Source organism: Onychostruthus taczanowskii, unplaced genomic scaffold (genome assembly GCF_017590055.1).
Source record: "Onychostruthus taczanowskii isolate IOZ18803 unplaced genomic scaffold, ASM1759005v1 scaffold21, whole genome shotgun sequence".
In the NCBI taxonomy this organism is placed as follows: Eukaryota; Metazoa; Chordata; class Aves; order Passeriformes; family Passeridae; genus Onychostruthus; species Onychostruthus taczanowskii.
Genome location: NW_024499351.1, coordinates 10,643,700 through 10,657,534, shown reverse-complemented (window position 1 = coordinate 10,657,534; position 13,835 = coordinate 10,643,700). Strand labels below are relative to the sequence as shown.

General features: G+C 36.5%; 1 protein-coding gene across 2 annotated transcripts in view; it reads right to left on the bottom strand.

The window, feature by feature from the left end:
* Positions 1 to 13,835, bottom strand: part of PLD5 (phospholipase D family member 5) — a 164,371-nt gene that overhangs the window by 55,475 nt on the left and 95,061 nt on the right. For both annotated transcript variants that reach the window (XM_041404405.1, XM_041404406.1), the window contains one exon: positions 2,751 to 2,919. In XM_041404405.1, coding sequence (XP_041260339.1) covers positions 2,751 to 2,919 — 169 coding nt within the window. The remainder of the gene's footprint in view (positions 1 to 2,750; positions 2,920 to 13,835) is intronic.

Here is a 13,835-nt window from a genome sequence, read left to right as displayed (position 1 = left end):
TACTTGTTTATTTAACTGCTTTATATGTTGAAGCACAGAAACACTGTTTCATCATGTGTCTGTCTTTACGGAATCCAATTTAGCAAAGCTCATCAACCCAGATGACTGAGCATGGCTGTTGTGACCTGGACAGCTCAGTTGTTAATGAATGTTTATTTAGATTTGTAACAACAAAACACAGACAAGCAAGAGTCAAGGACACCAGGTAACATACCCACAAACAAAAATACAGAAAAATACAGCAGGAAGTTTGCAATTTTATATATGCAAGTGTATACATATCTATGTATGTCCAATATACATTTGGACAAGACAGACAATATGTATACATACAGATAACACATATATTGGGCATATATTTGTATGTGTGCATACAAAGTTGCAGAATTTCCTGCTATGTAAATACTATGTATTTTTATTCAATATGTATATTGCCAATATGTGTGTGTACATGTACTCATGCATCTATGCATGGGACTACACAGATGTATATAGAGAATGTAATTAAACATTGTAACTAATTGTGAAAAAGAAAGCTAGCCAACTCTAGCTTTTCTCCTTCAAAAACCCATGTCTATTCAAGTGCTTTTGTGGAGAACCTTGCTCTCCAATACAACTTGAATATTCATACAATGGAAATTGCTAATTATGTAGCAGGATGTGGGTCCATATGGAAAATGGTTATGTCCTTAATTTCTAAAAACAACACTCCTTCAAGGAACAACTAGAACTCATCCACTAAGCACTCTACTACCTGGGAGTTTTGCATCTCATCCCCTTACCTTTCATAAGGCTTCTGCTATGCTGGGCAAATTTCCTCAAACTCAGATTGTAAAGACTTGAGAGCATTGGACTTATTCTTCAAACAATTACTAGATTATAGTTATTGAAACTTCTCTGAAATTTCACTTCCACTTCATGGAGTGGAGAAAGCAGATGTAACGATACAAATTTTCTCCCTTCCCTTTCACAGAGTGAGCTTTGTGTACATTCTCTGGGGCAGCAATTTGTTAAAAAACACTGCTTCTTGGCGATTTTTTAGCAATCAGACTGGCCAGTAACAATACAGTGTTTTAGCATGAATAGACAGGCTTGACAGAAAGATCTATCAGCTGTTCAGCCCACGCTGCTGTACAAATGAGAAAATGACTGGAATATTAATTGCTTTTAAACAGAAGTAATTACTCATTTTTGTAAGACTACTAGCAGGTAGAAAAAGATAGCTAGAATAGAGTATTATGAAAAATGTTTCATTTTTCTGGCTTCAACTGTGCATTTGAGGACAAAAGACCAAATCCACTTCTTAGACATCTCTTCTTCCTTTCCCTGCTGAATGGTATCTTAGAGTTTTTGCTTTGCAATGCGAATGTGGAAAAGGGAATGGATTTGATGCTTAAACACTGGAATCCCAATTTCAATTTTGCTATTTTATATCCTCTGTTTGGGATTTGTTAGGCTCTGCCAGTTTTGAAGCAAATGACATGCTGAATTTTTTTCAGACAAAATATTTTTGAAAGATTCATGCACATATCAATTCATGCACATTCTAGAAACATCTAAGGCCCTATCTCCTTGAATTCATCTGCTTGAATGACAGTACATGGGTTTGAAGCTTCTTAGGCAATAAATTTAAATAAAGCTTAGCTGCACAATTACATTGTGAAAAAGTCAATATTTTGATATTCCACATAAATTTATTCACAAGCCACATTCCGATATTTATAAACATTCTAAAATGTAGGATTTGCATTACATTTTCTATTCATCTGCTCACCGTATATTTTCAGTATTTTAAATGGACACGCAGCAAACTTTTTCTGAAGAAAATTTAATGCATGCTGCTCAACTAGGCTACAGTCTATTTCAAAAGAAGCAGAATATAGTTGGTGAGAATACCAGGATTTGCCTATCATCTACCAAAAGGCATTTTCCTACAGCACCGCACCAACAGAACTAGTGAGGAAAGCCAAGATTTATGCCATGGTAGAACAGAGTCGATTCCTTACAGCTAGCTGGCTGTCATTTTAGCACCATTTCATGTCAGCTGAGTGGCTCCTTTCAGCAAACTATCTAGTGGAAAAGAGAAGATACTCTCAGCCTATCCCTTCTTTGGTTCTTGGTTTCACAAGTGATGCTAAATGGAAACTTTTCCTGACCATATTTCTAAGAGGATTGCTCTCAAGAATGAAGTGTTTGTTGGCACAGCATCACTGCAATGCATGTCTGCCTTATTCACCATGATTTATGATTTTTCATGCTGTTTTTAATTGCAGAAGTCCTGAACACTGCTCCTTTGCAAGACTAATTTTGAAAACCTATGAATCATCTGATACAATATTGTTCTTTGTAAGTGTAATTCTATCCATCTATTTGGCTGGAGAATTAAACCAAATGCTTGCCTTTTTATTTAATCAGTAGCACCAAATAAAAAATAATTGTATAGATTTATGAATGTTACCAAATAGGTGGATGTGCTAATATAGATACAATTTGACAACTTTCTTAAGGTCACACAATGTCTTTCTTTCCTAAGATGGAAGTGCTATAAGTATATGTTGAATGTTACCTAGTCCAAGCACACCACTGCTCTTAGAAACTTTTGTGTTGGCAGGAAAATCCCCATAAGAAAATTATTTTTAGACTACCCAAACAAATAGTTCTGCTGCAGGGAAGGGTTTCAGTTCTGTAAAATTAAGTTTGACAACAAGAACAGACTGTTAAGGTCCCACTCTTGTTAGGCTAGAACATACCTGGCATGCTGATGGATGACTGTGATTGAGGTCCCACTGGGAAGATACTATGTCAACAGACTTTTCAGCCATATTAAGCAAATTCATCCAGCCTTGGAAAAGAGACAAATGGGATGGTGCACTGTCTGAATAGTTGATCCCTTCAGGAATATTTTCCACGAGAGCAACCCTGAGAATAGATAAGGAAAAAATAACCACTTAACAAAAGTACTTTTCTTCATTAGAAGGCTCCAAATTGTAAAGAACTTCAGATTTTGGGCCTGGGGTTGAACATCTGCTCCCAGAGGCTCTCAGCAGTTTGCCACCCTGTAACTCTGAAGCATCTGACTGTCATGCTCCACACTTCCCAGAACAATGAAGTGCAGAAATGACCTACTGCTAATGCAGCAAAGCCAATCAAGCTTTCAAAGCTCTGCAAAAATAGCTTACACAGGGAAAAGGTTATTTCTTACAACACAGTAAGTGGGAACTAGTCCTTAAGGTGAGCATGGGAAGAATGAAATGATCTCTTGCTTTGCCACTCTCATCTCTGAATATGTTTTCTTCTCTCTAAGGAATGTGGCAAGATTCACACTCCCTGGCATTCTCTTAGGTCTGCTTTTACAGCTGACATTTTATTACACTGATGTCTCTAAACATGAATTCTCCCTTTCCAACTGCTCTAAGCTACCCAATTTTACTGCTTTTGTTTACCTGTGTAAGGCTCTAACTGGGACCCGGTGGTTAAAAAAAGAATTATGACCCTTTAGTTTCTTGCTCTTTTTGGAAAGCTCTTTGTTCTTACTGTCTACAGTTTTCAAAACATTTTCAAATTAGAGTACACAAATTCATTTGGATACAATCACACCCAGGAAGCCAAACAAGCATTGTAGCAAACTGTCAGCTCAAAACATGCTCCTCTGCTTCAGGGAAATGATGTGTTTCATTCAGCACCCCACTGCTAGATTTCCTTAAACTGCAGCAGGTAAAGCTTCTTTCTACGCTCAGTAGAGGAATTTTAAAATGAAATAAAGTCAAACAAGTTCTTCAATTCTGTCTTTAGGTAAAGAGAATAAATTTTCATATAAATGCCTCCAACATCTGCCACTTCTACTGTGAATGATACAAACCAGATGTAGGAAAGCTGTAATAGGAACTTGGAAAACACTCCTCTACTATATACAAGTACATCAAGCATTTCCACACTGGTTTTGTACTTGTCAATAGCATTAATTATCAACTCCAGTAATATGAATATAATTTGTAAACTTTAAGTAAATCATTATTACAAAATTCCAGGGTAAAAGGGATTTGTACATGTTTTGACTCTTAGAAAAACAGATTAGTGCAGTATATACTATTAATTCAGTTCATCCTAGAGGGTTCACATGGAAACTTTTAGAGCTATTTTAGAATATCAAACATGTTTGTAAAGAGAACCCATTAAAAGACTGAAGATTGGTTCTCTTAAACAATGTTAAGAAAACCCAGCAGGAATTGTGATAAAGTAAACCCATGGTCATTATCACAATCTCCTGGCCTGGCAAAAAATCCCTCCACTCAAACCAGAACAGCACAGCTCCTCCTGGGTGTTCTCTTATTCCCCCAAATCTGTCAAACAATGTCACTAAGCTGCAATTACCAATGACACTCTCCACAACTTACTTTGAACACACTATTCTATTTATTAACATTTAACATAGCTACATTGCAGTAATGGAATTGGAAATCAGCAAATAAGCTGTAAAATGTAAAAAACACAACTAGATTTTTAAATGTCTTTAAAGTATATTTTATTCTAAAACATTCTACCTTCCTTGTTTGCAAACTTTCTGAAATAACTAGTGCTCTAAAATTGAGAGCCCTTTTAAAAATATTTAAAAATAAACTATTTTACTCTAACACTCAGATGTTCAGCCTTTTTTTTTTGCCAATAATCCTGTTACACAACTTCATAAAACTTTGGTTAGATCCCTTGAAAGCCTCGCTTGTTCTTTTTCAATAGTTAAAATTACAAATCATATTGCAGCTCTTAGCATGCCCATGTTTCCAGAACTTTTTTATGGAGAGTTGTATGATGGCCACCTACAAAGAGCAAGAAATTGAAGCTGAGAAGATAAAGTGATCTCTACAAGGACATGAAACCCCCCTCATAATCCAGTTGCAAAGATCAGAAATGAATGCACCTCTTTCTGAAATCTTCCATCCCCAACTCAATCACATCTAGATACAGTAAAGAGTTATTATGAATATGCTTCAAATACATTCTTAATACCAAATAATTTTTCAAAAATAAAATAATGGCAAATGCAGTTCTGATTTACCTAGAATTTAAAAGTGTGCATCACTTCCTTGAACAAGTAGTGACCAAAATTGCCCAACATCAGAATATTGCCTGACATACACAGTGTTTTCTAGTGAACCCATGCAAATTAATTACATAAGAGCCCACAAAATAAGTGATAGGAATTAATCTGTCACAGTCACTTCCAATGGCTTTTAGTAGTGTTTCCTATGGGCTGTACTTGTGTCTCACTCGAAAACATTAGCTTAATTTCCACTTCTCCTGTCTCTTTCTCTGCCAAGTTGAGAGCTGCCAAAAACCTAACTCTGCCACAGAAGGGCTAGGATGATCTGGAGGTCATGTAGCTTAACCCTCCTTGTTAAAGGAGGGCCAATGCCAACAGGTTGATCAGGACACTATCCAGTCAGGTTTTTGTATATCTCCAGTATCTCCAAACCCAAAACTCATCATATTTGAAATGGCGGACCTGACACAGCCAAATACATACAAGTTAATTTCTGACTTCTCATTATTTAGCTGCGCATTAAGCTATAATGCAGGAAGAGTTGTGGGTCATTGCTTTTCACATACATTTTGTTACACATACCATCAAGATATGCACAAAAGTTGGGCTCTTCCTCATTTGTCATGGGATAAAACCTTTTACTTTTTCAAAGAAATTAGCAAGGAAAATTTACTGGGCAATAAGGAATTCAACCCCTCCTAAAAGGGCCCTTGCCAAGGACAAGGTGCCTCTTTGCAAGAATATTTGTCCCGACTATTGGAATGAACTTGCTCTTCACTGGGAGAACATCTCACAACTTCTAAATCTGCACAGCATTCACCAGGCTGTGGGACCAGCACTAAATAACACACATGACTGCACAGCTCCTGCCATTATATAATTTGGGTTTGCTTGTCCAGTAGAAGCCAAATGCATTCCAGTTAACAGAAGTGTTATTCAGAACAGACACTATCTGGAAATATTTTTCCTACTCTTCCATTTTACCAAATAGCAAGTACAGGGAAGTGGTCACAGCACCAAGCCTGAGTCCAGGAAGGGTTTGGACAATGCTCTCAGGAACATGATGTGATTCTTGGGATGTCCTGTGCAGGGACAGGAGCTGGACTCAATGATCCTGATGGGGCCCTTCCAACTCATCGTATTCTATGATTCTACCTTGTGTTCTTTAGCAAAAATGAATAAAAAATTAAAGACCAAAAAAAAAAAAAGATAATTCATCTAGCTAGGGCACAAGTTAAAATGTTGTTTTCAGAGTGTAGATTTCTCTTTAATAATGAATTGATTCTGCCATAAAATTCCAGTTTTAAAACCCAACACCAAGCTCAGAAGTACAACAAAAAGCCAAGCACCAAGGTTTTATAATAAGTGATTTTGCCTTTATAATATTCCCTTTTTCTTTGGCACAACAGCAAAGTTCCAGTGCTTAGTCAAGATGAGTTTAATTAAACTTCTGTGCAAAAATTTGAGTTTGCAAGCCCCAATTCCATCAATATAAGCTAAATTTAGCTTTCATTTTTGTTCCAATATGACCCACAAAGAAGTGTTCTTCAAATGTGGTATTACAAAAACTTCCAGGAGAGAAGGTCACTCACAGACCTTGAGGAAAGTTAGGCATAGTGACATAATTTATTCTGAAAAAATGGCATATTAACGAAGCAAAACACAACTGTACCATGGTGATTAAAAGAGGTTTTTCCTATCCTCAAAATCATTAGCAGATAACCTTACACCTGCTGAATGAAGATGTTCATCCCCTCTCTGATTTCCTGGTGCTCTGTTTCATGTGATAATGCCAACATAGTCTTGTGTCTTCAGTTTTACGGCTGAGTATCCTCAAAACTACCTCACACAGACTGAGAAAGTAATGTTACACAATTTCCATGAAGTTAGACACAGAGACGAGGGTCAGAGTGAGATCCAAGCTCCTCTCAGTTTACAGAAATAGGGCAACAGAATGGTATTTAATGCCTACCACAGAACAGACCATGACCTCAATAATAAGACTCTTCTGAGCTCAGCTATGACTTGCATTTAGCAATTCCAAGTGAATTCTGTATGCAGTTAAGGATTCTTGCTCATCTTTGACAGTTCTTTGGTCAGAAAGCAAGAAGGTTTGTTTCTGATGTCACACCCATTTGCTCCTCAGAAGGAAACAGGGCTTCTTAATTTAGCACATGGGTTAATTAAAGCAGAGAGGGCTAGGACAGTGAAAGTAGGCAGATGCTATATGTCTGTCTCTTGAAAAAATCTGGGGCTATTGGCAGAAATTTATAGCTCTGTCAGAAAATTTAGCTCTGACAATTCTACTAGTATAAAGGGAATATTTTTTGATGGTTCGCACCATATTAAAACAATAAACTCTGGAACATTATTCACTTTGGTTTATCTCAATCCACAGTCATCCACTAAAGAAAACTCAAGTCATATGCACTTAAGCATCTCTACATCATCTGAATTTACTCACCGTTAAAGGGAAGAAACTTAGTAAGAAAACACTGCAATGATTTGTAGGAGACAATAAAGAAACAAAAGATGAACAAAGACTTTGACATAAGGCTGCTCTATTTCAGACAAGGGACAGAAAAAAAAAAAAAGAAGATAATTGAGAAAGGCACGTGAGTTCTATCCCTACACTATGGTCCTATTTAAAGACACCCTCTTGTGACCCCTTTTTCTTTCTTTCTTAACCCAGAAGCCCTGGAATCACTATCCCCTGGCCTGAAGGACCACATCTACTCACAGAGTTCCAGTTCTGCTTATAATGCCAGAGTCTTAATGTTTATTCAAAACTTACCATCTTTCTCAGATCAGTGCTTTCAATTAAAGTTTTCACCATGTCTCTTTCAAACCCTTCACATACTTCATCATATCCCTTCTACCACTCTTCCCCCTCAGATCTAATAATTAGCTGTCATCCTGGCCAAGAGCACCTTCTCTTCAGTTCTCAACTGAACCACAGCCTCAGCTCTTGATTCTGAAGGAGATTAAGAAATGCTCTTCTAGACAGGGTACAGTTACAACTTCAAAAACAAGCAAAACAAACTCTCTTTTCTGGGTTCACAGAGAAAATATCCTAAAAAAATAGGGAAAGTATAGCACAACTGTATTTGGATATTCTACTGAAAGACAATGGTAATGATTTGGATGATCAAGTGCAGTAAGTTTGCTTTGAGATAAGAAAGGAAAAATAAAAGTATCCAGTATATTTGGATAATTACATGGTATATCCAGTAAAGAAAAATCAAACTGCGTATTCCACGTAATATTTACTTTGTAATCAATTACATCTAATTCTTCCAGTATGAGAAGTTACAAAATGTGCTATCACATACTTTTGCTATGAATTTCAATTTTAAATAAAATACTTTTGACCCATTATAAGGAATTCAAGACAGAATACCAGAGCTAAAAGTGAAATACAAAGCAACTAAGATAGAATTTACAAATGGCTGTGAGCTCAAGCTCAGTACTCAAAAGCACCTGGACTATTAGCATCTGAGAACATACCATGAGTTCTGTAACAGTGCTTTAACAATGACAGTCTCAACTGGTGCAGCGCGTGTGTGTGTGTGTTTGCATTTGCATGTGTGCAAGTGCCTGAGCACATGCAAAATATGAAAGCTCTTTGATGGCATTTACATGTCAGCTTTTTGAATTTTAGTCATGAAGACCTTGATGTCCAGAGACAAAATCTTGGGATGATGAATGCTTAGTTCAAGATTATTCTTCGAATTAGATCTGTGGTGAATGAGGATAAATTCAGGTTTATGATATTAAATATATTTTTCTGCATACATGCAAGGTACAAAGTCTCATTTCAACATCTCCAAGTATGTGGTAGAGCGGACTAGAATGATGTTTAAAATGAAAGGCTGTGCTGCCTTAAGCCAAAGAGGGAACACTGGTCCTGGGTTTCTGCTCTCCATCACAGGAACCAGTCAGTGACTCCTCACTCACACTGCTCACGTGGGCTAGCATGGTACCAGGGTACCCTGATGTAAGAAAGGGTCCCAGCACTTTACACCACAAAAAGGACTGGACTCAGAAGACACAGGCCTCTTCAGTCATGTGAGTGGCTTGATCCTTTTAAACATGCAGCTGCAGAAAGTGTCTGTAGTACAAGAGTGAGAATAAAAAGCCCTGCCAACTTCAAGTATTCACTGAAGTCCAGCCTTAAGCACAGCAGTTAATTCCTGTATTTAGAACTTATACCTTCCCCTTCTACAGCTGCCTCTTCTTTGCACTTAGCTTTTTTTCTTACTGGTCCACAGAAACAATTGAAGCATGATAATTATATTTCAAAACATATTTTAACTCCTCACCACTTAGGCCTTTTTATGTTGTTTGTAATCAACTTGAAGATCACTTTGTTACTGCTGGGTCTACATAATTGTTTTTGTGCCCACTCATCACAATGTCTGGAAGACAAATACAGCATGTGGACACGCACAGCACATCCATTAATCTTGGCAGATTTTATGTCCCACACTCTTGGTTGGTACAATATAGAAAATAAGATTTTTCAGTCAGTGGAACAATATTGGTTTTTACCACTTAAAGATTAGACTCAGTTCTGTAGTTCTATAGAACAAATAACTAGAAACACTCCCAGAATACCTCTTCTCTTTGGATTGTCCCATGGATGTGTGAAAAGGATGATACCCTCCCTCTGATACTATCATCTTCAGAAGAACGCACCAATAATAAAGTCCTTCTGTGATGAATAACACAGTAGCTGTGTTGTAACACACCATAAGGACAAAAGTTTTAAAAGAAGGATCCACTATACAAATTCACCAGCCATCCAAGCTTAAACTTCTGAATGATTTCTAATTAAACACATTTTAGGTGATAAAATTAAATTTTCACAGTTGCATTTCAGATGCAATTTTCAGTTCCCAAAGGCAAAACTGCATGCAAAAGAGGGAAAGAATTGACCAGATGTTTCACAATGTCACTTCACCCTACTGGGAACAGTATTTCCCTGGAGTCAAAGCAAATCTGAACCTTAGTTGGAAATTCAATCTAGCCTGCCAAGATCATTTTAATACTGGAACCTAGATAGCAGTCATATAAAATATCAAATGAAAAAGGAGCACAAGAAAGAATGAATAGCAAACATTAAAGATATTCATTTATTTTACTTACATGACTGATACTTGCCTCAGTTCAAAAAAACATATAAATAAAGTACAATGAGCACAGAGCCTTAAGTAGCCTTAGGACTTTTCATGTGGTTTGTGCAGACTTAGGATTTCTTGTGAATTATGCAGAACAATCCACTCAATACTGATCTTTTTCCTACACTTTTACATATCCAGGTGCATACCAAAATAAATCTCACCAACTGTCCTTTGCTCTATAAACGTTGACACAAGGATGTCAAAATATAATTGTTGTTTCCATTGTATAAAACTATTTAGCATCATTAGGACTCAATAAAAACCCCTCACAGAAGAAGAAAAAAAATCAGAATCTAATCAAAAGGGATCGAAAAAATACATATAAAGACCATTTTGTAATAAAATACTGTGTGGTTTTGCTTCAGGTTTCTAGCTCTGTTATGCCTGAACCATAGCACTAGCATTCCTGTCTAAGAATACCTAAATATATTAGATATTTTAAAATTATTTCAAAAGCAAATTAACTTGTCTGATTGTTAAAGTCTACAGATACAAGCAAAATAAATCTGAGAACTAGTAATCACTAAAAGTATCAACAGCTGAGACTGAAATCTCTAACTGGTAGAATTATCATCATAAGAATGCAGAGAACCAAAGAAGTCTTTAGTTTACTGAATTGACTTTTAATTTACTGAGATGACAGGATGCAGAGTTTAGTCTTCTAGACTTCAGTCTGGCATTTCTCACCAATTCAGTAAAAGAAGTTTTTTCCCAGGTTCTGAACATAGAAATCTCACAACAATTTATCCTCTTTTTTATACCTTCTGTAACTATTTAGATATAAACAGATCAAACAGATCAAGACCTTGTATGCCAGAACATATAAGTATTTTATGGAATAATTATAAATATTGCATTGTTTATGACTTGGATAGATTTTTTTTGACACCAGCTAAGGAAAATTACATTTTAAAGCTGAGCAGCCAAGCCATCAAACCAGAAACAAGCATAGCTACATTTAATAAACACAAGAGTAAAAATATAATAAAGCTAAAATCTACATAATAGAGATCTAGTGTTGATCTTAATTTTAATTCTGTATATAAATTAATGAAGAATAAAATTACTCAATACCTGAAATTAACAACAGATTAACCACAGACTTAGTTAAGGCTGATTTGACTGGAAAACCACTACACTATTCCAACACTATGCTTTATTGTCCCAGCTTTCCTATCTTCATCTATGAGAGTCAGTGCCTTATTCCATGAGGGAAGAACTACTGTTATAGTGACAACCAGGGCTGCAATAGTGACAACAACATTTGAATTTCCAAGACACAGAATGGATTTCCATTTTAGGAAACATTCAGAGTTGTATCTAATCATTTAACTTCAGGTGAAATCTTGCAGGAACTGATGAGCATTTGATCATTACTATCTAAATCCAGCCTGTGTTGGCAGTTCTTGAAACCCCACTGTGCTATTTAGTCAGTAATCAGTGCTGAAGCATACCACAACTTTCATATTTTACCTAAAAGTTCAGTGCAAAGATAAGTACATTTACTAAACATCATAATGAAAAGTTTGATAAGGCCACAAGAAATGTCAAAAAGACATTATTTGAACCAAACTGGCACAGCCATCATCACACTTTCCCCATGTTCTGATGGAAGTTGACCTTTGAAAATTCATCAAATCAATAGGAAAGACAGCATACACCATATTTCTAGATTCATGCAATTCTTTGGTTGCTGTCAGAGCTTTGATTTGCACCCTTTTAAAATGGAATAATGCCTATATTTTCATCAGAAAAAAATTTCATAAGGTTCAAGTAAATCTTATTTCACAACCTCCTGTTTGAATTACTCTATTTTTTTTTTTTTCAAATGAAACATCAAGGCACTTTTATGTCAAAGAAAGCAATAGTATCTCTAGACACTAATCATCGTCCATTTCAGAGCATGCTGTAGCTGAATTTCACATACAAGAAGGCACAATACAGAGGTCAAACGCTGCAGTGTTCTGCTCATGGCTCTCTTTATGCACAACAGATATAAGCCTTGGGGATATGTGTGAAATCTATTTAATGGACACAGACTAAGAACAGAAACTGCCATCTGTTCCTCATATATATTTGGAATTTCTGTAAGACACTTCCATTAGGCTATTGTTAGGCTATGACGAATCACGACAAGAAGCTCTAAAATTTGTCTGTGATACACCCCTGTCCTCATCATGTCTAAAACGTGCTACAAAACTCTTCAGCACCTTATCACAGGTCAGAATAACTTCCTTTCAGACTGTGAATTCACAATAGTGTTTAAAAACAACAGAGGGAAAACAGCTTGCATTTTGATCTTATTAAAAAAATTCATCACTGATGAAGGATGTCATATCAACGTTTGCATATGACGGAAATTTATCTGGGGTCACAACAGCACTTCAGGAGCTCAAATCTGCTCTGTCAAACTTCAAGTAGCTTAAGCAGCTTCTCTATGACTATTTCATTCTTCAGCTCCCATATTTCTCAGCAATTCTCTCATTTTTGTCCCCAGATGCTTATTCATTCCAGCTCCTTGTGGAGCACTTTGTGAGAGGGAACAAAGGCAATTTCTCTCATGGTTATCCTTCACCGTGATGATGTTTTATACAATGAATATAAACTTTCTTGGTAAGTGCTCAAAATGCATCCCTTTGAATGAACTGTTCATTCTTATGAGATTTTCTTTCTTCTTGCTCTTGAGAAAAGAACTGCTGAGAGGAAGCAAGAATGGAATCAGCAAAGTCCTTTCGTAGGGATCATTGGGTTTTCTAAAGACAATAGGCCTACTCTTGTATTTTTTCCTGGGCATTCTCTGCATCAAAGAAGCTTGCTCCAACCATGTGCCATCTTTTTTTTTCCCCCACCATCTTTTGCTCTAGATGCATCCTGTTTTGAACTCTACCACTCTCATGGCTCCTTCTCCCCTTGTCCCCCTCTTTCATGTATTAAAGCCTAGATGACCTCTTTTGTTTTGTTCCATCCAGTTAGTCTTCCTCTCAATAAATTTCTTCCAAATGAGAAAACATAATACTGTTATTAAATCTGCAGGACACATCTGTGCATTCTATTCTGATTCCCCGACACATCTGATTTGTTCAGGTAGACTGAAAGCTTCTATTAGTGGCACTTGTTACTCAAGCAGTAGTGACAAAGTAGGACTAAATTTTGGCAAATTCCTAGGAGTGACTACATTAGAAGGAAGGGCACAGGCTTCTGAAAAACTCTGCTGACAATAAACATTACCCAGGGACATACTTTTAAGTACTGCTACCTAAATTGTCATCATTCAATTCTTTACATAAAATGCCTCATGCAAGTTTAATCTGGCTTACTGTTTTGGGTGACAGGTTTTTGTGTATGGCTTTTTCTTTGTTTTGTTTTGGTTTTTTTAAGGGGGTTTGCAGATAACTTGGCAGCTTCCAAATTACATGAAACACAGTAGTAACAACTAAGACTTCTAATTTCTATTTCTAATGATAACTCTTTGGAAGTTTCCTGCAACTTTCCTTTATCTGCAGCAAATACAAAACCAGATATATAGCTTTAAAAATGGAACGTGTGGACAGTGTGTAGGACCTTAAGTAGGTATTCCAAACTCAAATGGAGAAGGTTTCCTGAGTGATCAAGTC